Here is a 24843-nt window from a genome sequence, read left to right as displayed (position 1 = left end):
GACTTGAGTTCAGCTCAGTTTGGGCACGTCCTGGTCCAGCTCTTGGTTAAGAAATCAGAGAATCACTCTATTATATGTATTACGTAAAAGGCCTGACCTTTTACTTTTTATGTCATGTGCCCATCACCATTTAAGTGGTTATTTACACCAGGCTGTCCTGCCAGAACAAACTTTTTCATCTACATTCCAAACAAAAAGATCGGCACACCAGCATCGCTTCAAACTAACGTTTCTTTGAAAAGGCTTTCTTAGGGGAAAGGGCTGTGCCGATACATGGTTTGCCATTTCCCTGTTTTGGTTAGTACTCAGAAGAGGTGCTGTGCCTGCCTGCCACCACCTGCTGTAACTCTACCTTGCAGTTACCGGTAGCTTCATTCTTCTCTTGGTTCCCCAAATCGAGGCACGCTAAAGCAGCTTGGGTTTTTAAGCCATCAGAACTGTCTCCTCACATTAGGATAGAAATCGAGGCACTCTACTGCATTCTGTAAACCCACGCTGTCCAAGAAAGAGCAAAACAGCAGCTCTGGGCAAGATGAACTGTGTCCACCTTACCTGCAAAAAGTGTCAGGCTGCTGAGGGGAAAAAATAGAGCATACAGCTGTATCAGGGAAACAAGAAGATGACTGGATCTTCCTAACTCTGTGGAAGAACAAATGGCAAGGAAGTCAGCTGAGACTGAACTTAATTCTGTTTGCATTTCAGTCCTGTGCTTTACTAGAAGTTTCTTTTTTGTCTTAGTGCGGCTGTAGTAGCCAGTGGCCCTGTAAGAGGATGACCAGCTTTAAACACCAGCCCTGTGGTCATGAGCCACAAAGAAGCACAATCTCAACAACCTCAGAATGACTCCTCTCACTTGAAAATACGCTCCGATGAATTTTCAGGCACATAGTGAGAAGCACCAGCTAGAAGGCTTTTCTGCTCAGTAGGAGCCACATTTTACTTTGGCAATATCCTTATTTAAAAATACTTCAGCAACAGAAAGATACTGACACTTTGATACAAATTAATATATGCCCAATAGAAGTGCTATAGGTGACACCAAGAAAGTGAAGAAAGCATGCAGCTGGAGAACTCCGAAGGCTTGTTTTCCTGCTCACACACTCTATGAGTTTTGTGTGCTCCCACATTCTGTATGTAATGAGTTTTGTGTATCCTTTTCTAGAACAGTGTAGCAGAATTTTGGAGGATGGCAGAGACATATTCATGCACTCATATATACAAGACAGCAGCAATGCAAAAAATGGTAAAAAAAGTAAATAACAAAATAGCACAGAAATAGACACCGCAGACACCGTCTCAATCCTTACCTTTCAGAGTTGCCTTCTTAAGTACCTTCATGGCATAAAGCTGACCTGCATCAGATCCTTTGATCTTCCTCACCAGAAATACCTGTAAAAAGCAGATGTCTCACGTGGGTGAGTACTGAACTTCCAGTTACAAGCCTTGCTGCATTTGATAAAGGAAACTATGGTTCAGGTATTTGATTGATAGAAACTATGGTTCAGGAAATCTAATTAAAATTATTAGCTGAAAGTACTTCGTACCTATTTCACCCGCAATTGTTTGAGCTAGCTCTGGAAATCTTCAGTGTTAAGCCTTTATTGCCTCACAAAGAAAATACAGTCAAAATTATTAATTGCCCTTATGCATTCAGTTAAAGATGGGTGAAGAGTCAGAATCAGTGCACAAACATCTTTCTGTATTCTGATCAGCTTTATGTGAAAAAAAGTTATGTCTCATTTGCCCTTAGTAATGTGCAGGGTCTTGAAATTATTGCCATCAATTAAACTAAGGAGAAAAAAACTATTTGGTGTAATTGATGCTGTAAGTAATCAACGGTGACTTGCCTAAGATGTAGCTCAAGCAAAAAGTTAATTCAGCTGAAAATCTGTTTGTGCACACTTAACAAAAAGTAGGACTACATTGATTAATAAAGAGGTTATTATAGTAAAGACAGTTCTCCCTGTTACAGTCTCCTATGCTACATCTTCTGGCAGTGTAAATTTTTAATTGAAATAAAATAAAATTGTAGTTAAAACTGTATATTTTTGTTTTATTCCATGTAACTATTTCTTATTTGCCCCAAGTGCGTCTGAGCACTGGAAGGGCAGTGAACAAAGGAATCAGTAATTTAGTTTGGTCTTTATAAGACCTTCAGCGTTTTAATAACTGAAAATAAAATAAATCTTTTAGCTGATTCCCAAGACTCACTTGGTCCACTGAGGTCAGAAACACCAGACAACAGTGTCTCTTTTTTAAATTTCAGCACTTGTGTTACTGGACAGTAGCAGAAGCCAAATGCAGAAAAAAATGTAAACCCACATGCACAGCATATACATCAAAATATATACATTAACAAAGGGTAGGTGAAATTATGTAACTAATGAATATCTAGTTGGATTACAAAAATCTGCAGCAATTATTTTATTCATTGCTTATTCAGGAATCACGCAGCTTTGTTAACGGTCTCTACCCATAATATAAAAAGTCAAAAAAAAAAAGGAGGAAGTCTGTTCCTGGCACATTATTTGCAACTTGAAAGACTCTTCCTCCTGAAAAAAATATCTGTAAACAGATTATGATTTTTCTTAAACACCCTTTAATGAAAAGGTTTGTGGGGAGGGAGAACAACTTCTAACAACCAGGTAAAAAAGCTGAAAAATATATTAAAAAAAAGGTAAATTCATTCTGAACACCTTAACCAAGGCTTTTACATTTGACAGCATCACAGCTACAACACTTCTACAATACGATTCGATACGTCTGGTGAAACTATCTTTCTCAAGATGTTTCCTGTGCATATGAGATATGCACAGCTCCTCAGCCGAGCTGCCCTAACTAGCTGAGCTTGGGCACATGCTGCTTGTTCCCATCTCCTGTTGCCTAGTTTGACGAACACACAAATACCTCCGGTGCTCACAACTGTAGGAATAAATGATGAAATCTGGATGCAACAGGAACACATAAGACTTTCTGAAGTGTTTTTCATTAACATTCATGACAAATTAAGCTCAGCTGCTCCAGCATTAGCAGGAAGTAAATTCATTTAGAAGTTTGACTAAACAGAGTATTGTTGGGATATTTTTCTATGCAGCCCTTTTCTATGCTTTTCTAAAGCAAAAGATTTAATTTTTGAATTACATTGAAAAGGAGAAGAAAGTCAAAAGTAAGCTTGCCCAAACTGGATTTTCAGCTGTATTATTATTCTGTAAAACGGGTATGGAATCTTTATACAAAAAACCCAAACCCCAAACCCTTAAGATAATGATTTTAAGCTGTACTGCACATAGGACAGCACAGCATGCTGCATCTGCAGAAATATTAGGCTGCAGTTCTAAAAATATCTTATCTGCCATGTAATCTTGCAAAGCTTGTAATACCCGTATTGCTGTAATAAGCAAAATTATCAATTTACACTACTAGTCACTAGTCAGCTGTTCCCTGTTGCATGGGATAGGGCACTTGTCTGCATTCCATCCAAAACAGATGAGTCAAGAACACTGTGTGCTGTTTCAGAGAACATCAAAATAATCATCAAACCAAAAAGGAAACAGAACAAATGAAAATTTTTTTAAATGAAAATTATTGCAAAATGGTGCCATCCTTCTGATTATTCTTAAAGGTAAAGTTATATTGTTCTTGAAACCACCAAGTGGTCCTGGAGTGCTTACCTGACTGGCTACATTAGCTATGCTATACATGTTCACCAGAATAGCACAGGCATGTGGCTGAGCATGACTTTATATTTTCTAGTTTGATTGCCAACACCTCAGGTTACTAACACCTGAACTAGCAAAACTCCCTTAGCTGGAGCAATAGGTGTATCACCCAAACCCCAACCTAGAGAGCTAAACAAGTGCCGTGACTTGCAAAGTGTTGAGAACACTCAGTCTGACACCTAAGGCATCTTCTCTAATCCTGCAAAGAAATTATTGAGGCCTCAGGTGAACAACTTTAAAACTTACTGCTCTGCATCCTCAGGGACTTATGGATTTGAACCATTAGTTCAAATACCAAGGTGAAAAAATTTAGGTAGTTGGGGACTGCATAAGAAACACAGAGCAGACTTCTCTTCCTTGCATCTTTGCTGCTCTTGAAAGTTTACTGACCTGTTTCACATAAGACATGGAAAGTAATTTGTAATCATATACAGCTCCAAACAGGTATGATGCCCACACTTACAGTCTAATCGCCCAGGGAACTGGGTGGAGCATATCTCAGAAATCAGATCTTCTTTTGGGAAGTGGCAAAGGGCCTAGGCATTCTGCTTATAAAATGCCTAAAGCTAGAAGGTCAACTTGGACAGTTAATGCGATACTCGAGTACAATCTAAGACAGCGAGTGAACCATTTCTAAACCCTTTACTGCCTGAATCTGAGAACAGGCCATCCTTCCTCTGTTACTTTTGCAGAAGAGATTTTCTTCTCTTGTTCTCCTTCCTGTATTAAGTCATACAGTAAATCTAATTTTGACTTGTTTGATTTTTCACATTTCTTTAAAACTCAAATACCACTACTGTGCTCTCAAGAAATTCTCTAGATCAAAACTTGTTAGTGAACACTAACTTTCCCAATATCTATCATCTCAGGGAACTTCTAACAGACTTGCTTATCAACATAATTCTAGAATAGATAGGAAGTTGATTAGTACTCTCAATATGGCTTTGTTCAGGCATAAAACTAAAGGCTGTGATTCATCAGGGTGTTCAACTTTTTGCTGGGTACCTCAGCAACTTTCTGTGTAAGTCAGCTCTTCAAGTTAGCCAGAATGATTCACTGTTGAACTGAAGGCTGGGAAATATTTTTTTAAAACTCCACAAAATAATATACTTTAAATGATAAGGAATTCTATGCCTGATTTAAATGAGGCTCACTGTTCCACAGGTTTCAAAGTCTTATTTATTTAAACCATCGGAAGAGTTTAAGACTCCTCCCTTTCTCTCCATCTTTCCTATTCTCATTTCCAACTGACACATCCTGCTGAAGAACAATTGTCTTTGGGATTAAGAAAAGCCCTGGACTTCAGATAAAGACGTTGTTTCTCTACACATTAGCTTGTGGTCATACAGGTAGGTTTGCTCCCCGCAGGCTTTCGCCATGATTGTGTTTTGCCCTCACTGGTGAGCTAACTTCTTTAAGCCTCCAAATGTTCCTGTTTCCATCCTCCAAGTAAGCACGCAGTGTGCACTCACCTCCCTGGTGGGTGGGTCAGAAAGAGGGAGAGGGGGTCTAATTTTATAAACAGTGATACTCACTAATGCTCGCTTGTGCTTGTTAATTCAGATCCAGAGCCATAAACACTATTTCCTAAACCGTTTTATGTACAGGAATCCAGCTAGAAGACGAAAGTGTTATTGAAATGAAGATAGAAGGGATTTGGGCTTGCTTGTCTGCCTGTACAGTACAATTTATATATGCATAATGTTACGAGTGTAAATGAACTCGGAGAAAGGACACAACATTTTCTGTGTTGCTCTAGGTGATTAGATGGCATTAAAAATTACCTTTCCATATGAACCTTGTCCTAATACTTTCAGCAGCTCAAACTGAGAAGGATCTGCTTTTTCGAAACCTTCCTTCACATGATGACTGATGTCTATTTCCTTCACGATACCTTCTTCCTGCAAAGGAAACAACAAAAAACAAAATCCCCAAATCAGAGCTGTTATTTGTAAGAAACAAAACATATTGATTATTAAAATTTCATCTTCTGTGATGTTACAATCACATATGAAATTTTAAAAATATAAACAAATGTTTGTCCAAATATTCCACATGCCTGCTACTGGCTGGGGAGGGTAATGTCAGGGCATCCAGGCCTGCTGCTTCTGTTTATTGAGCCTCAAGATATGACGAGGTAAACAAGCTGAAACACAAAAATACTCTGCAGAGCTTGGTGTGCCCATCACAGACCTCGCTAGCAGAGCAGCATGCACACAGAGCTGTACTACAGAGGCTCCGGTACACTTTCGTCTGCATGCTTTCCCATTCTCCCTCAAAGTATAATTTAAATCCATCTTAAAAAGCTCCCTCAGTCTTAAGCAGCAATTCTTCTTATGAACAGGCAATAAAGAAATGGCACTGCTAGAAGTAGCTCTCCTTATTTACCTCAGAATGGAAAGTTACTACCTGTAACCTTCTAAACAGAAAATAAATTAATGATTTAGATGTAAAAATGGGGTGGGGGGTGGGGGGGGGAAGAATGACACACACTTTCTTGCTTGCAGGAATTAGCTTTAAAAACTTTGGATTTTCCAGGTTCTTTTGTTAAAATATTTCCACTGTCAATGGGTGCATAATCCTTAAAGACACCAGTCGAACTAGGACTTTTATCTCATAAGCTGTGACATATGGCATTTGTTTTACGTGTTTGTTTTCATGTTACTTTGGCATATTCCTCTGAAAAGAGAGTGACTGAGTCATGTGAGACCCAGAGGGACTACACAGAGTTTGCAGCAACCCAGAAAGTCATTGAGCTGAAAAGAAACCTGGAAGAAAGGACCTGCTTTTCAAGGACACAACGGCAAGGAAAGATAGGTTGAGGGTTTTTTTATTTTATTTTATTTTATTTACACACCTTTTTATTTCTGTGATGTTTTTTACACCTACATTTGAGCTGTTTTTCCTATTCAAACAACTTGTTCTAACTTCTCTACAAGTAAAATGTGGATTTTGAGCACAAAATCTTCTTGTTTCATCTCCTAGATCAAAGGGAATTACTCATTTAGGAATAGGTTTGAATATTTCTGCACCCAGTAGGAATAACTGGAATCTCATAAACATTATTTTTATATGGAAATTTCTGGCAATTGTCCTTTTTATCCCAAGAAAGTATCTTGAGAAAACCTGGAAATATAACATTTGTTTACCATTCTTAAAAATGAATGTGGAGAAAAGAGCAATAAAATCCTAAAATGAAAATGCATTTAAAAAAACATTTGGCCAAAACACATTCATTTACTCAACATTTACTAAACAAAAATAAATTTAATTCCCTTCTCCTCTAGAAAAACTGCTATCACTTTCTACCAGCTGTAATTCATCTGATGCATGGCAAGCATTACTCGGATTGCTCTCTATACTATAGCTTCATCCTTTCTCTTCCCTACCCTGCCTCCTTACACTCACATGCTTTGGAACAGGGACTATATCCTCTTCTTGGTTTGGAAAGCTTCCTCTACTTTGTGCACGCTACCAGAATCATGGAAAATAATCGTCATCTCACAGCAACTCATTTTTCTGATGGTAATTCCTCTAGTTTAAGGTTTGCCTGAAAGGAAATGTTTGAAACCCATAACCAGTTTTCACAGAGAAATTGTCTAAGTACATAACTGCCAGGATTTCTCCTTGGTTTTTTTTTTTTACTTTAATTGCTGTGGGAATATCTTTTTGATATTAAAAAATAATCTTTTTTCCAGGTGAAAGAAACAATAGTAAACTGATACAAATTCAACACACTGTATTAGCTGTTTCCTAAAGAAACCAGGAATTATCTACATGCCATTACCAAAGGCTCCACCAAGTTCTGAAGTGAGGAGCTTTCATTTTGAGGGACACACATCTTTATATAAACTGCCTGCAGCTGAGAGACTTGCACCTCGGTTAAGACCATTATTTTCAGCTTAGCCCACCCTGCCGTACTACAGCTTAGGTGAAGTATCTGGACTGCAGGGCTCGCCCCACATCTTGTTCAGCAGTTACTCCCTAAGGCTAAAAATCACTCCCCATAGTCAGGGTCCTGAATCACCTCTGCACCAGACCTCGCATGCTTGGGAGTTTGCTGCCACCGAGTGCAGGCAGTTTGGGAGGACTGGCTTCTGCAGGCCGGCGTCTGTGTGCAGACACCCCCCTGACAGCTATCATACAGTGAAAACACTGCATGACATTTCCTCAAGTCAGTGCAGCTTGAGGGCACCTAGTCACCGTGTCACAATTTGGCCCATCTCTCTTTGGCACAGAAGCGCAGCTCAGCAAGGACCATCCACTGCAACCAAGTGTAGCAGGTTGTGGATGTGTTTAGGAGACAAAGCTCTGCAAAAAAGAAACTAACTCTGATTTTATGTACAGCAGGTATCTTCCTAAGATTTAATTCTCCTTTGACACCTTGATCTCAAAAACTGTGGATGACATCTACTGCAAACAGCAACCCCCTTTTTAATTCAGTTAGATTGCATTTCAGCCTGAACCATGGAGTCACTTCAGCTATATTTGCAAGTTTAAATGATGAGTGACTTTCAGTTTGTCCATTCATATTAGTCATCAGAGTCACAGGCCTACAACCTTAAGCATATTTCTCATTGTATTATTGAATTTAATATAATCTCTTTAGATTCGTGAAATGTGTTCAGTTACGGGAATATATTGGAGGAATCAAAGTGATGATAACTCAGCTTGCTGGAAGAATGCTTTAAAAATTCTACTGTTCCCAGAGAATAGCATAATTAATTCATAACTTACAATAAAAGCACAACACTTCAATTACATGCGTTTTCAGTTTAAATCTCAGAAAAATATTATTTTAAAAGAATGGAACTAAACACAAGGCCTAGCAGGGTTTATCAGAGAAGCACAGAAGGGGCTTCTGGGGGTCATCTAGCCCAACACTCCTGCCCAAAAAATATCACTGACACTTGATCAGACCAGCTGGTTTTTGTCCGCTGTGGTTCTCAGTGCCTCAAACAATGGGGCCTGAGCCACTTCCTATGGAAGACTGTTCTTTTCCGATTTGCCTAGCTCAGAAATGCCCACAGTTGCATCGAGCTGCCTGCTCTGCGGGTCCTTAGGAGGAAGCAGGATATTTTTCTAGGAAGGTAGGATTTCCTGTGGATTTCCTGTGGTCTCCTCACTAGAACAGGGCAGCAAAGCAGCACTGAAGGAAAGCATGCCAGACAGCTCCTTTTTTTTCACTGGTCATCACAACAGAGGTGTTACATGTGAGCTGTCCAAGAGGTAGATGGTATTTTAGCTGGTGTGACAAACCCACTTCTCACTGGAGCAAAACACCCAACTATCAGTATTTGAGACTGAAGAAGAACACAGCTCCTTAAAGGAAATACTATTTCCTTTATATATATATCTAAAAATATATACACATTGATGTGTTTGCACACATACACCCATTTGCCTTGCATGCATTTCTATATTCTGATTACTTATTCTGCTGCATGAATTCTGGAATGACTACTGTTTGCTAGCTTTACCTTACTAGGAAGAAAAAGTAAACCAACAGTTTTACAGTTCTCTTTTAATATTCTTACTTAGTTGGAATTTCCCCCTATCATTTGTGTCTTTTGAAGTCTCCGTGTATTAAATTAATATGGAATAATTAAATTAATATGGCATATTTTTTCTCAGGTACTGATGATCAGAGTAAACCACAAACTATCACAGCATAAGCATTGTGGGCAGATCTCCCAACTATTTTTGCTCTGAGTTGCATCTTAGAAAGCTCTCTAACATGGATTTTTTTCACTGGTCCTACAAGTGCAGTGCATGTGCATAGGAATTCACATAACAATAAACCTGAGGCAAGATACTGGCAATACAGGCAAAGCCTGCACACTGAAGAAGCTGTTTTGATGGAAAGGATCTCACTTTAGAAAAAAAAACATGAGCCAACGTCCAAAATGGTTTTGATCAATGACGTTGATGGAGTCAAAAACGAATGTTCCACAGTTTGGTCTTGCAACAGCTGTGCACAGCAGCCCAGGCTCTTGCTCCCTGCTGACTTGTCCCGACACTGCATTAGCAGGAATGTTTGACTTGATGAAGCTTAATCTTTTGTAAACTTCTCTAAATATTTATGTTTGCACAAAAAGCATCATCCTGTGACAAAAGTGAGATGGATGTTCTTGGTGGCTTGAAGAAAGCATACGGTTGAACAGCACAGACTAGGGGAGGGATGACAATGAGCAGCAATACATGATGAAAGCAGAATGGAAAGTCCTTCTCTGTGCTAATACAAGAAAGACCTATTCAGGACCTGATTCGATATTGCATTATTCACTTAAAGGCTTCCCTCAAGCCTCCCAAGTTGGCAGAAGTTCTGAACACATGAGAAACCCAGTATTTGAATGGAAAGGCCATTTTGATCTCCTTTCTTTTGGGATATAGGAGAAGAGAGCCACTGTTCTGGCCCTGTGACTGTGGATGACACAGGCACATCTGTTTTGGTGCTCCCAGGAGGCAGCTGCTCCCTGTAGCACTGATTTCAGATCACTTCCAAGATTTCCTTGTGTAGACCCTGGAGAAAGAGAGGCACTAACACTCAGTGGCTGCTGGAGAGCAACCACAGAAAACTCGTCCAACTGCAACAATACCTCCCTACTCACTGTCACGTGTCCGAATAGGATCCAGAAGCGTAGGGGTACAGACCTGGGAATGGGGTACAAGAAGTCATGCAAAAGGGCAGGCCTTCCTGGACAGTAGTTCTTTTCTCTTCAGCTCTACAGCCTCCTATCTTGCTGCTCCACAACCTCTCAGCAAACAGTATGGAAAGAATACCTCCTAGAAAACTGAGAGGTTTAACCCCATTTGGAGTCTTGCCTGGCTCTTCTCTAACAGGTTTCTGAAGGACCAGAACTAAAGTCATCCTCAAATCCAGAGACCACCTTAATAGTTCCAAATATATTTCAACCACATGCAAAAACTTTCCTCAGCAAGGCTTCCTGAAATGGTCTGGAACATCTGGAGAGAGGGTCATTCCAGAACCAGCTACTTTTAGTGATGGAAAAATTTATGCAACCATATCACATGCGAAAAAGTGATGGTGCTAATGTAAGATGATTATTGTTTTGCAAAATCAGTAAAAGCGTTCCTATTTTTATTCCTTGCCTGGCCATCTCCTCAGTTACACAGGATAAAGACTGCCATGCAGGTATGGCCGGAAAAGTTAAGCTTAATTTTCAAATAAAAATATGTGCAGTTTTGATATGCAAGTTCTCCAGTCTTTAGATTTATTGGGCTTGCATGCTTTAGGGCCTGAGGTCAATGAAGAAATGAATGAAAATATGGCAAAAGGAAATAAGAAATAACGGTAGTTCTTTAAGAGAATTTGTTTAGGAGAATCGTCTATAGCATACGCTCAAGATACAGGCTTCATTTTGTTACCAGTCTTGCCATTTGGCAGGTTACCACCTAACGTAAACTCAAATCATGACTATTTAACTTCCAAGTATCACAGGCAACACAACATTCCAAAATAATATGGTTCATTAGGAAAGCATGTTTAAAACTCCGATATGGGAATAGTTAGGACAGGATATGTCTGATAAAGATGAGGCCAGGTTTCCACTTGTGTGTCACAGGTTCTAATCTGGCACAACCCATAGGAGAGTAATTTTTGTCAAGACATAATAGGCTATTCAAATGCTGCCTAGTGCAGGAAATGAATTGCTGGCCTGTGTTCAGTTCTTTGAGAACAAGTATCCACATTAAAAAATAAATAAAATATGTATAGGAGCATTTTTATTAGCCTCTTCCAGAGCCAGTCTCCAGCAGCTGGAGTAAAATTTGTAAAAGAAAACTTCTATTTTAAGTGGTTTGTAATCCAAGTCCTGGCTTCTGTTGTGGTCTGGAAAGATGTAAACTGAGCAATAATACCATAAATGGGTTTGGTTGTTTTGTTCTCTATTGTCAATTAACATTTGCTTTAGCAACAATGAATTGGACTTATTGAGCCCTTAGAGAAGTGTGTGGAACTCACTGTGAATTCACTGGACATTATGCCAGGTCTGTATTTGGCTTTCAAGCATAAGGTCACCTACCTTCTCAAAAGCTCATATAGAGTTAAATAATGCCCAATAATTTTTAGAGCATTTGGGATTTCTTTCCCAGACCTTTCACAAATGTAAATTGAAAGTTTTATCTTGCATATGGAATGCCACCAAGCAGGTCAAAACTTGGTGGAAAACAAAAACCTTAGAGCAATTTCTGTGGAGCGCAATACTATTGGTCCCTGTTAAATTTAGCAGACCTTCTTCCACACAGAACATCTATTACACCCTCTTTAACACTTGTCTCCAGCTCAATTTTTTTATCCTACATTTTTAGTTTCTTCTCCCTAATGCATATCATTATAGTTGAGGTTCAGCTGAAATCAAACAAACTAAACATGAAGAGAGGAATCACAGAGAGAAAGGGAGTGAATACAATTTGCTGGGTAGATTGGTGAAATCCATGAGTTGGATGTTTTGAGTATTTGGGAAGCTTGGGTTCAATCTTTTGTGCTACCAAGCTTCCTATGCATCTTTGACAAATCACTTAGGGTTGGATTCAGCTAAGTAAATGCAAGTATTTATAGTGTGGGAGACAATATTTTGAGCTAATTGTCTAGCCTCACTTTGCAGTCAATAGAGAGAAGCAGGCACTCCATGGTTGAAAGAGGTAAGATGAAGTCACATCCTAAAAGTGCGCATTTCTCACTGCTGACTAAGAATAAAGCCTAAGAAAACTTGCTGAGATGAGTTCTGCAATTGTGTAAGATGAATTAATGTTTACTGTAAAATTTTGTAAAACACTTTATAAATAGAGTAGTGTTGTGGCCAGTTTTTTTAATGGCATGACAAAAAAGATGTCAACAGATACATGTCATGGAAATTTTAATAGAACTTCTATTATAATTACTTATTTTTCAAAAGAACTTAGATACTTGAAACATCTAGGCACTTAAAAAATATTCTAAGGTGTTGGGAGTAATCCAGTTATCAGGATTTTGCAGCTCTGGTAAATTAGACATTACTTCTACTTCCTTCCCAACCTGAAAAATAGGGATAGTTGTATTTTCCTATCTCATGGCACTACTGTGAGAATTAACACAGAAACAAACGTGGAATTATCTCATACTGCAGTAATGGATAGGCAAATAGTCTGAAATGTATCCAGTAATATGTGGTATCAGGTGGCTTACAACCAGATTCTCCTTTAGCTCAGATAGAGACATCTTAGTCTTGAAGATTGGTGCTCTTTATCTGATGATTTTAGCATCTTTACAGACTCAGTTCTTGACTAGGACAAATATATACAACATAATGACTGCGAAGGAGAACCATCTTCTTATTCAAAGTGCAGATACACATGAAGTAGAGGGAGAAGCCAACGCTTGATCTAACTTTCATGCCTGGACTCAATTCATTACCCAGGGTAACTCTAATTTTTACGTTAATTCTGGTGCAAACTGCAATAGTTTAACGTGGATTGGAGAGTAAAAAAGCTTATGAAAAAACCTTTTGAAGCAAGGGGTTAAAAAAAGCAGAACAAAAGCAGAACCATCTGGTCACAAAAAAATACAAACAGTTGGCCAGCCTTACTCATACAGCAGCACTCTATGAATACTCAAATACATTTGTGAACTTGAACAGAAACAGTCTCGAAATGAGTCACACCATTAAAGGACAAAGAACTCTGCTATATTGCTCTAAGCTACAATAAATAAGAGCAGGACTGTTTTCATCAACATCCCACTTGGCATGGTTTACAGGTGTGCCTTTGGCCTTTACATCTCAGAAGAGCTGTAAGGTCCACTACCAATCGTTTCTGGTGGTTAACAGGCAAAAGAACACTTGCTGCTCATTCACCAAGGAACAAACTGCAAGTAAGTCTGGATCCAGTGCCTAGAAGAAATGAATGTTATTCCTAGAAGGGTAAGTATTCTTGTTTCCTTAGGCTGATGCTATGCCACCACTAAACATGGTTATGAAGATACATGCAATAGTAGGGGACAGTATACATCACCACATTTTAAAAAAATACTTACCTTTATACAGAAGGCTTTGCTCAAGCCCCGCTCCCAGGTCAGTAATGTGCCCTGTGAGGTCTGGTTGGAACTTGCAGACTCTCTGGAATGCCACCACCTCCCACCACTGCAGCCTGCTCACCAGAGCTGCCTGGCAGCTGCTGCAGTGCACCAGCCCTCATGGGGAAGTCCTAATGTGATGGCAACTCATCGTTCACGCACTTCCATGACAGGATACAGAGAGCCCCCACACCCCTGCGTCCCAGCTTTCCATCTGTAAAATGCAGGTAAGGCCATCTTCCTTTTTCATGTGGTTACTGGAGCATAAGGACACTGGAAAGACCATGAAATGCTCAGGTACTATAATACTAGGCCCAGATAAGAAGGAAGGCAGACAGAAAGGTCGATCTGTTCAGGATACTATTCAAGAAATATAAATACTTCAGTTCCCTTATTGTTGTACTCAGCTGCTTCACAGATGAGGGGAAAAAAAAAAGAAAGTGCCTGACATTTTACTAGTGCATTTGAGTGTGAAATAAAAACTCCAGCTGCACTAGGAAGATAAACTGCTTAAGCAAAACATATTTGCAACCATTTCCTCACTGTTTCTCAATCCAAATAAAACACTGCTCACCATAGCAGTGTCAATGGCACCACAGCACAGTATGCAGAAAAGACTCTAACAAAGCCTTGGTGCATTTGCATGGTGTTTTTAAAGAACTGAATCATCTTTAATATGCATGTTAAAGGAAAAATACCAGGTTTCATCTCAAAATGTGAGGTGGAGTGGACAAAAGGCTGTAATAAGAGATAATCACATTACTGAAGCGTTAGATTAGTCAGTTTAGGAAAAACACCAGTCTGCTGTTTACAAATCACTTGCAGGATTCAGTAATTATCATTTTTTCTCCAAGAGCTAGCGCATTTTGCATCCTCCTATTAATTAAATTAAGCATCAGCTAAGGGTTCAACCACCTTGTACTTCACAAACTGGCATACTGTTGCTATTAGGTTAGGAAAAAACATGTAATTAAGTTTGTTATCTCAGTGGCATTTTACAGGCAGAGTATTAATAGGGAAATGGAGTAATGTGAGATCATTATGGAATCAAGGCAAATACAAATTAGTTATATTGCTACTATTCACAGCTTGGAGCATCAGTGAAGGCACTAAAGGAGAGAGGATGATGGGGTGAAGATGACAAAAGGGAAATTCCGCAGAGAAAATACAACAAGGTTTAGCAACATCATGGAGAGAGGAGTAAGATGTGGAGGGGATAGAGGAAAGGGGGTATCAAAAAGGACACCGGACTTACAGGACAAGCGCAACTGTGGTTTGTGCCTATGCCAACAGAGAAGTGAGACAAGACTGGGAGAAATTGTTTTGTCTTTGCAAACTGTAACAACTGTGATATCAAACAACTTGAAATGCAACTTCTGTCCCTTTTATGCAGCAGCTTAATCCCATTTAAATACCCAGCCATCTACCTGGGCTGAGGAGAGAGTGCAGGCTTGCACGTACATACTGGAGTGATCCAACTGGGAAGCTGCTCCCAGAAAAAACGGTGAGAGCACGATGGAGACGAGGCTTTGCTGCACAGCTAGCTAAGGGCTAGCTTACCATCCAGCCTGAAGTGCTACCTTATCATCCAGCCTTAAGTGCCAGCTTATCCTCCAGCCTTACCCAGCCACTTGGCTGTGCTGCCAAAACACGAATGAATGCTGTGGATGCAGGCACTGCTTACTTATATAGACTCCAGCTTTAATTCTTGAATTTACACAAAAAATGCACACATAAAATAAAAAGTTACACAAAGTGCCTGACAATATCTCATCTCATGCTAGACTCCAGTTTCACGGACAAATATTTAACAAGGGATACTAGGACTGCATATTTATCTCTTCAGCTGTGTACTTTTATTACTTCCATGGCTAAGACCCAGGTCATTATTTGCAGAAGTACGTATTTCAGTGCCTAGGGGCTGAAATTACCACACACAAGTACCTGTCCAAACAGACTTTCAGCAGTCTACTGGAAATCTGGCCTAGGAAAAGGCTCATTGCATTCTGAGGTTTTGTGAACTACTAATTTAGCCTCTAATTTAGTTCGTGTCCATCAAAGATTCACACAGTGGATCTCCTAGGAACGAGCTGCTAACTGCTTATCACACATCCTTTTTTCTGTGAAAGCAAAAATTGTTTACAATTACAATGTTACACAGTACTAAACAGAAGCATACATTACATATATACACCAAACTGAAAAGATGTGTATTTTAGGAATGAGAATATACAAAACACAGAAAATCCATCTGTATGCAGAGAAACACCCTTGCAATACTGTTTGGAAGTCTCCCTCATTTCAAAGAGTTCAAACTGCTGCACCAGTCCTGCCCTTTTGCAGAGATTTCCAACGTATAATGTGGTTTTGTATGACAAAAGTGCATGTGTGGTAAGTTTGATGGTTCTCAGCTGATTGGGATCTCGATGAGCTTATCACTACAGCTTCACAGCTGCAAAAATCAAAAGCTTTGCATATAACATTGGAATGCCAAATTCCTAAATACTACCAGACCAATTGTTACAATTTTAATTATTATTTATAAACCAGCTATATATGTAAGTGTAGAAAAGAGCCATTAAATGAATATGCTCAAATACAGAAATGGATCAACAACAGTTCAGCCAAAGCTGTTCCACAGTCTATCAAAGTCTGAAAGGATTTCCAGAGTAGGATTCATCCAAATATGTCTCTCTATGAGGTAGTTGTCTGTACGGCTGACAGAGAAATGGATGCTTTTAGGCTGTTTTGTATCAGACAAAAGCAGGTCTCTAATACTTGGTAAACGCCTCCCTTTCTCTCTGCTGACTGTAAAGAAAGCCTATGCTGATGAGATACAGGTTTATTCTCCCTTCCCACACCCCTCAATGACTCCTTTAGCATTGAATGGAGCATACATGCTTTTCAGAAGATGTACACTGCATTATACTGGGTATTTCCATGCCAGCCTTTGATCGACCCATCTTTTTCACTATGGATTTTCTACAGCCTCCAACAAACAATGCGAGATGCTCCCATCGGTTCATGGCCTGATGTATACTTGTACCAACTACTGCAACATCCTTCTGCAGAAAGTTCTTACCCTGCCTGGCTGCTGCCATGATCTGCCACCGCCAATCAGAGAAATCAAGGTTCTTCTTGGACATGAAAGCGGAAGCAAAACCACAACACTGTGTCAGATGTCACGCCAAGCTTTCACACCACGGGAAGCTTCAACAAACACGAGAAAAGAACAGTTTCTTCAGTCTCTTAATTCAAAGTGTGTTTTACTCTTTAGCACAATCCTTGCAGTGTTTGGCCCATTAGATCCCCTGACATCAGTTAAAAGACTGCCAAGACAACTTAAAACCGAGCCCAGTTGCAGTGCACACCACATGCCTGCAGACTGCGAGATGTGGCTTTCAGGTGCCCTTCAGCCTTTTTACTCTGTCACAGCCATACAAAGCGATGTTTACATCAAGCACTCGTGATTCTCATCTTCAGCCACTTTATTCACAAAGGCCCTATTAAAAGCAAAGGTACATGATGACGAAGGCGGGCAGTGAAAAGGAGCTCTTTTTGTTTGATCCATTTCCGTGCAGAAGAAGCCTCCAGGGTTTTAAAGTATTGAGCATACCAGTTTTAGAGAAAATTCACTGCTCTAGCCTTCATTCTACAAGTATTTTTTTAAAATTGCATATACAAACATCAGAAGGTCAAGCTGAGATTACCAGGTTCCTGCCAGGTGTTTTTTAATTGACCTGTGGCTACTTCAACATTTCTGCTGAAAACTGTTACAACAAACCCCCATGGCATCTTCACAGGTAGTAGGTTTTTTTTCTTTAAAAAAAATGATCCAAATGGCTTTACTGAAAATTGTGATTAGCCTAGACTCATACCATACATGTTTTCCTGACAACATATGGCATATCTTCAGGGTGAAATCAACATACAAAGAGATTTACTGTGAAACTCAATGGTTCTGTGTAGTAAGCAGCTAGCCCAGAGCACTGGCCTGTTCAGGCCTGCCAGCCTTGGCGGATACATGGGATACGTCTCTTTCTGGCCCACTAAGGCAATCCAGTCCCAAAGGACAAGGGGTCTCTGCAGTCCCCTTCGCTGTACACTGTACAGGCACAAGATGAGAGAGACCAACCCACATTTGCTGTCCTACCAAACAGACAGATTTGCCCATACGTGATTACAGAGCTACACCTACACAGCTAAAGATCTTAATTATCTTTGAGCCATCAACAGAAAGGAGCATTGTGCAGCTCCGTAACCTGTCCCGTAAGTGCATCGCCAACAAGCTGGAGGAATTAAAGGCTACTGGACAATAAACTGTGAGATTATTCCGACGCTCAAAGCAGCCACAAAGCTGTTTGGGACTCCTGGAGTCCCAAACTCTTCCATTCAGAGAAAACCACACGGGCACAGCCTACAGGAGTTCTTCCTATTATACTTCTAACTTTCATTTCAAATATAGTTTCAGTTAGTAACCTGAGCAAAGCAAAATGAACAGCAAAATACAATGCCACACTTCCTACATGCATAATCCATTTTTTTAATATCAAGCTAATAAAATAAAAATGATTTTTGATGCTCTGTATGGTGGACACTATCACACTGATAGTCAAAATCACCAGCTCGGTCCACTAGGCTACGATGCCAGTGAAATCCTTAATGCAGCTGCGAGACAAAATTCTGAAGAAGAAACTGATGCAACAGTAAAATCACCAAGCTGCTTTTTCTACATAAAGAATCAGAAGCCCACTGGAACTCAGTAATCCTGTACAAAACACAGGGTTACAACAGTTACTCATGCTCCTTTACAGATAATGCACTTACTGTGCTCCTCAGAGAATCCTAGGCAATATCTGCAATAGATTATAGGCTTTTTACTGAGTCTTGTAACTCCAGCCAACTAACCAAACCTGCACCACTTTTTACTATATTCATGTTTTATAAATAATAGCAGAAAGACAACCAAATGGTAAGTGAAGCAATTCTATCAATCAGTGAAAACAGGAAGCTAAAATTAATATTATGGACTGAGCAAAACGAGACAATACAATCAGAAGATGACAAGTGAAAGCCAAAGAGGAAAGCTGAAACCACACTAAAGTTTTACTTCAAAGAAGTGCTTAATCAAACACACGTTCGTTGCTCATTTGTTTTCCCCATTTGTCCTGTCATAAACAATAAGCAATGCCAGTTTTCCCAAGAAGCCAAAAGTTTCTGTAATTTAAGCCAATACTGTAAGTAAAAAAAAAAAAAAAATTAATGTAAAACACAGTGAAAAGCTGATTACGAATTTGTCACAAATTTTGCATTTTGTATTCTTTAAGTTATTTACATTTAAAACTGTTCCTTTCCTTTGCCATTACACAGCAGGGTTCTGCTGTGCCAAAGCAGAGTTCCAGTTTGCTTTGTTACGTGTTCAGTTTTCACAAAAATATTATTTTTGGCCTGTGTCTTTTCTGATTTGGTTTCACTGTTCAAGATGTTTCTTTACCCACAAAGACTGAGTAAATTGACATCTGCTATCCTTGAACTTTATCCAGACCTTATAACTGAAATTTTTTGTACAGGGCAATATCAAAGTCTTTAGTCCTCATAAAACTCCTTATGTTTGTGAAGATACACATGGAGGTCATCAGTGAGTTTGCATTAAGCTGTTTGCATTACCGGATCCATCTGAAGAGTAAAGTAACATCAGAATTACAGCCCTGCACAGTTGCAGTATCTAAACTTCCATTTATATGAAGTAGTAAAGCTGGGTGACATATAACACTGCTGTGTAAATAGTCTTCATTTGGAGGTAAGAGTAAAGAGAAGTAAAGATTCACATCAGCTTCTCATTTCTGTAACTACTTTTACGTCAACAAGCTGTATGTTTTAAGGACACTGGAGGTTGATTAAGTGCATTTATAACTAAGATTCCTGGAACTGCAGAGAGCAATCTAAGCCATTTTTCTCACAGTTGAGAGTACTGAAAATAGGGTAAGCCTTTTATACACAGGCTGCAAGTTGACCCAGGGTGACACATATCAAACACAGTATTATAGGAAATGCACAACATTATTTCCAATTATTAACAAGAAAAAAAATATCTATACATGTATATACTGGGTTTTATCTGGAGAATAATCAGAAGAAAATTAGTTTTATTTTTTTGTAAAAGTTCACTGAAAGGCCTAAGGAGGCCATCACACTAAACAGTGCCAATCAGCAAAGTTAGCTACTGAACACCTCTCCCTCAGCAGTCACCAACGAAAGGCACATAAGCCCTTGCAGTATTTTCTTCACCAACAAACAAGCAAACCAGCTTCCTCCCTGCCCTACCTGAAAACCACCTGCCTGCCTTCCACTCACCCCATCTCAAAAATCTGGGTTGCCAGCTCAGTCTGGGAGAGCGCTGAAAGGAGCATCAGGTCTGGGCTGGGTAGGAGCCGGGGTGGGATGCAGCTGCAGGTCCCTGGGGGCCACACCAGCATCATGAAGGACATGATGGGGAGATGAGCAGAGCAGCTGCCCCTTGGCCCCTCAGAAGCTCCCCAACACTGGAGAAGGTTTCCAGCTGCTCTGCATTCAGGATGTTGTAACCAGTCCCTTAAAGCCCAACTTGAAACTGAGCCACAGGCGAGTGAATTTGTAGCTCACATAACATATACCACCCCAGAGAAGCAGCATTAAAGAAAAGCACCAGGACATATTGTACTCGCAGTCAGCTCTGGAAGAGATGAAAAGCAAAAAACATGGGGCATGTTCCAGTAGCGTGGCCTCAAAGTGACGACAGAAGGGTTTGGGTTGTGAAGAGTCACACTGAACAAAGCTGACACAACCTCCCAGCCTGCCACAGCTGCACAACCGTTCAACACTGCAGGGTAATCCCTTGGCTATTATAAATGCCACAGAAATCCTGAGAAGGCGGCAACAAACAGGTTTGTAACCCACTTGAACACTGCAGACAGGTACCAGCGACCAGTTCTCAGACTTGGTCTCTTAATTACCTCCCAACCTGCTCTGGCACATAGGGAAAAACCAGTAACACTGCTGGTCTAAACTGTGGCTGTTCCCCAGCTTCTAATCTACGTGTGGAAACTGCAAGCCCTAAACAAAGCCTGTTACAGTATCTGCCTACACTAATTAGCCAACTATGTGAGACTGGAGACATGCACCAAATCTGAACTATAGTACGGATAAAGTCAGGAGCAATAAACCCAATCACAACATGAAAGATTCAGGTTAAACATCAGGAAAATCATTCCCTGGCCAGGGCAGAGAAACACCAGAACAGATGCCACTTAACATGTAACCAGCTTGTATCCTACCTTCCTTCAGCTGTCTCTTTTTTATCTGATACTATACTCTTTTTTTCGTGTGTGCACATGGCTGTAAATACAATAAATACTATTAACAAATGGCGGCTATTACAAGATTTATAACAGATATGCAGGATTTACCTTATGAAAATAGGGCCCAGATCTAGAAAAAACCCTCACTTTATTAATAGACATAATTTTGATCTCTGTTTTTGGCTCCATTACTGCTGGCAATGTAAGTAGATGTTTGAGAAGAAACTGCTCTTGTAATACTTTTGCAGGATCAGGCCCTAAAAACGGAGGATACAGATGGTGAACACAAGATGCACACTGAGTGAAAACAACTCTTGCTTTTCACGGTGGCAGAATGCCAGCTAGTTAGAGGCTGCTGCTGATGTACAAGAAGAGGAAGAACTGTCAGGCATATGTGCCAAATTTATTCATTTAAAAAGTGAATTGGGCATCACTGTCTGTTGCAGCTGATCAACAAAATGAGATTAAGTGGGGCAACAAATTATGCCCCTTTTAATCAACTAGTGCTGTCATCTCCTTTGTAAATGGAGAGTTTCTAAAGTTGGTTTTGGTAAGTTTGAAGCAGTAAAAGAACATGGAAACATCCTGTTAACAAATTACTGGCTCGATTCAAAGACCACCACAGGACTTTCTACAGACTTTAGATCAACATCAAAGTACATAAAGAGCATCATTTCATGGAAGAAAAAAACCACACTCCTCACTTGGGTTTTTAAAAGTTATTTGAGAAAAAGAGGAAGTTATTAGATCCTGATTGTGGACTTCCAGCAGTGTGACTGCAGTATATTGACAAAGTTAGTCAAATGCTTGAAGAATTAGGCCTTTATTTTACTTGCTGCTTGGCTGCATCAGTCTAGACAACAACCAGATAATGCTGTATTAGTTCACCTATTTTTGTAAAAGGGAGTAGAAGAAAACCCAGAATTCCACCAGGTTATCTCCCTTCAGAATTAAAGTCTTCTCTGAGAAGAGACAAATGCCACCAACTCTTTTTGTATTCAGAAGGTGGCACCTGGACCACGTATTCCTGATGTGAGTATCTGCCAAGGGGGATGCCGAGTGCTCCTGATACGCCACCCCAGCCAGAAGAACTTCATCCCCTTACTTTAGTATCTAGCTTTATAACTCAGCACTCCTCAGTGTGAAAGAGCTTACTTCCAGAATATAATGCTACACAAAAAGCAACCATAAACAAACTGGATTAAAAAAAAAGATCCCTGGAACTGTCATAAGTATGTAAAGTAACTTTCCCTAAAGTGATACACATCTGAATGCATGATCAATTAAATAAAAAAACCCCCAGATATATAGAAAATGGTTATGAAAATCTAGGGTTTCATCCAGATTTCAAAGCTCCTTGCACAGGATGCCAGCAGATGTTGCAGTCTCTAAAAAAAAATCTTTTGATAATATAGAGCTTTATCAAATCCAGTAATTCAAAACTAATTCAACTGAAAGAGAAATGGGAAGCTGCATGGTTCACCTGGTTTACGAAAGAGTCAGAGCCTTTAGTAATCCAGTTAAAATTATTTGCCAAACAAAACTACTTCAGTACAGAAGGTGAATACACAACCTTTGCTTATAAACCCAGAGGGTAACTGCCTGAGGAACAGCCCAGCGTTGCATTAGTACTGCAATGTCCCTTCATTTTTGCTTTCCCTCTCTGTGAAGGGTAAATTAAATTCTCTTCAGAGTTTCTGCTAACATTGAAAAACATTTCAGCAATCCAAATACAGGGTTTACTCCACTGGCCACTAACGCCAAAGGCCCCAAAACCACTTTGAAAGAAGATGAGTTTTGCAATTTGTAGCTGCGTCTATAAAGCAATGAAAAATTGATGGTTTCCTTTTGACTGCCGTTAGAAAGGGCTGCTTTGTACATTTCTTTCCTCAGGGAACCCATTGCTATAATTTTCCATTGGAGAGTTTCTGTATTCCTGCACTGCTGAAGTGACTGCACTGCTGACCTAGTTTGGGTCATCAAAAACCTAGGATTAATCTCATGTCTAAAAACAAAAAAATTAATTCTTACATAAATTGACTTGCTTGATTATGTGTAACCATTTCTATCAAATACTATGCCAAAACACACAGGCTGTAACTTCTGCATTTTTTAACCTATAACAAATAAAAAAAAAGAGTAATCTGCATTTCATTTTAATGTGTTGTTATTATCAACAGCATACGCACTGTGAACACCATCCATTGCAGGATGTCAGAGTAACAACGGAAACATTAATCTAGTCTCAGAAAACTCTGCAAGTTGGGTAACGATTAACCTTGGATGCTGTGAGGTTAAGCTGCTTGCCTATGGTCACACAGTGAATTTGACAGGACCAGGAATAAAGCCCACATTTCCTGATTCCCCAGCCCTATCACAAGACAACGCTGATGTAATTGCTAAGTTTGAATTTAATGGTCTCTACAATTCATGTTTCTAAATCTCCAGAGTTTGTAACAGCAGGTATTAATGTTTTACTTCAGGTTCATACGCACACAGTACACTGAAAGCTGTTTTTAGTTTAATGGAAATTAAATGGCCCATCTCAAAACACCGTGCAGTCTAGAGCACGCTAATGCTTGCAGAACTGTATGGCAATGTGAGGTATATAGCTCTCAGGTTTGATTACTCATGTCACCAGAGCTGGCAATGCAGTGCTCAGGTCCGCATGCACAGGGCTGCCTGGGACATTTCAATACGGCTCCTCTTTGTGTAAGGCAGGAGTAACCTTGACCCTGCCCTTGCAGGCACAGATCCCTTGAAACGCCACAATGAGAGGTCAGCCCCATTAGATTGTACAGATCTTCAGCGTATGCTCACTAGGAGGGATAAGTACCAAATGTGTGTTGGAGGAGGGTTACCTACTCTGCACTCAAACAATATTCTGCTTTCCAAAAGGTCAAACAGCAGGTCACTAGAGGAACTGCTGCAGGATTCAACTGCCTGCTCCCCAGTCCCTTTTCCACTGTTATCAGTGCGAGCCCAACATGCTGCTCTGGAGAAACCCCAAATTCTCTTTTTCCAGAGGTCCCAAGAGCCCTGACGAGTTGCAGGTACCCAGCTTTTGGAAATTCATCATTTGCACAGGTCACAGAAGCAGCATGAAGAGGCGTGCTCGCTTCAGACCACTATACAGGTGGACAACCCTTTCTGTGTTCAGAAACTACCGCCAGTACTCACCCAAACCCAAAGTCTGCCATTCCAGAAAGTTTTGAAAAATACAATTTCAAAATTTATTTTTAGTTTCACTGTCTTCATCATGCCTTCATCTCTCTTGCTAACTGACTGTCCCTTCCCCAACTTTTTGTTAAAGCTTCCCCCCTGACTTACATGCTTTATTGGTCTCTCAGATCTTACTGGTCCCGGCCATTTCATGGGTTAAGCAACATCCACTCGGATAATTAGAAGAGAAGAGATTAACAAGTCAGAGAACAGTCATTACCTGCAGACATTCTGAAAATAGCTATCTCCACAAATCCAACAGACAGAGCTATCAATTACAATAATCCTAGAGGTAGACTGTATTTGCACAGAAAGAGTATTTTAATCTTCTAAGTAGAACCCACAGTGAAACAGGTTTCTCTATTTCCAAAAAAACATCAATTCCAGTATTTCAGGAAATAAACAGTGAAATTGGTGTTTGCAGGGTTGCTAAATGAAGACTGTGTTGTGCTTCTAGTGATTAATCGATTCTAGAATAAGAGACTACTTAGCA

General features: G+C 39.9%; 1 protein-coding gene across 3 annotated transcripts in view; it reads right to left on the bottom strand.

Moving 5' to 3' along the window:
• RPS6KA2 (ribosomal protein S6 kinase A2) overlaps nt 1-24843 on the bottom strand; it is a 315925-nt gene that overhangs the window by 100167 nt on the left and 190915 nt on the right. For all 3 annotated transcript variants that reach the window (XM_080388976.1, XM_080388978.1, XM_080388977.1), the window contains 2 exons: nt 5504-5620; nt 1308-1389 (listed from right to left, as the gene is read on the bottom strand). In XM_080388976.1, coding sequence (XP_080245102.1) covers nt 1308-1389; nt 5504-5620 — 199 coding nt within the window. The remainder of the gene's footprint in view (nt 1-1307; nt 1390-5503; nt 5621-24843) is intronic.

This window comes from Falco punctatus (assembly GCF_963210335.1).
Source record: "Falco punctatus genome assembly, chromosome: 5".
Taxonomy (NCBI): Eukaryota; Metazoa; Chordata; class Aves; order Falconiformes; family Falconidae; genus Falco; species Falco punctatus.
Note: the sequence above shows the minus strand (reverse complement) of the source record. Positions and strands in the feature narration are given on the sequence as shown.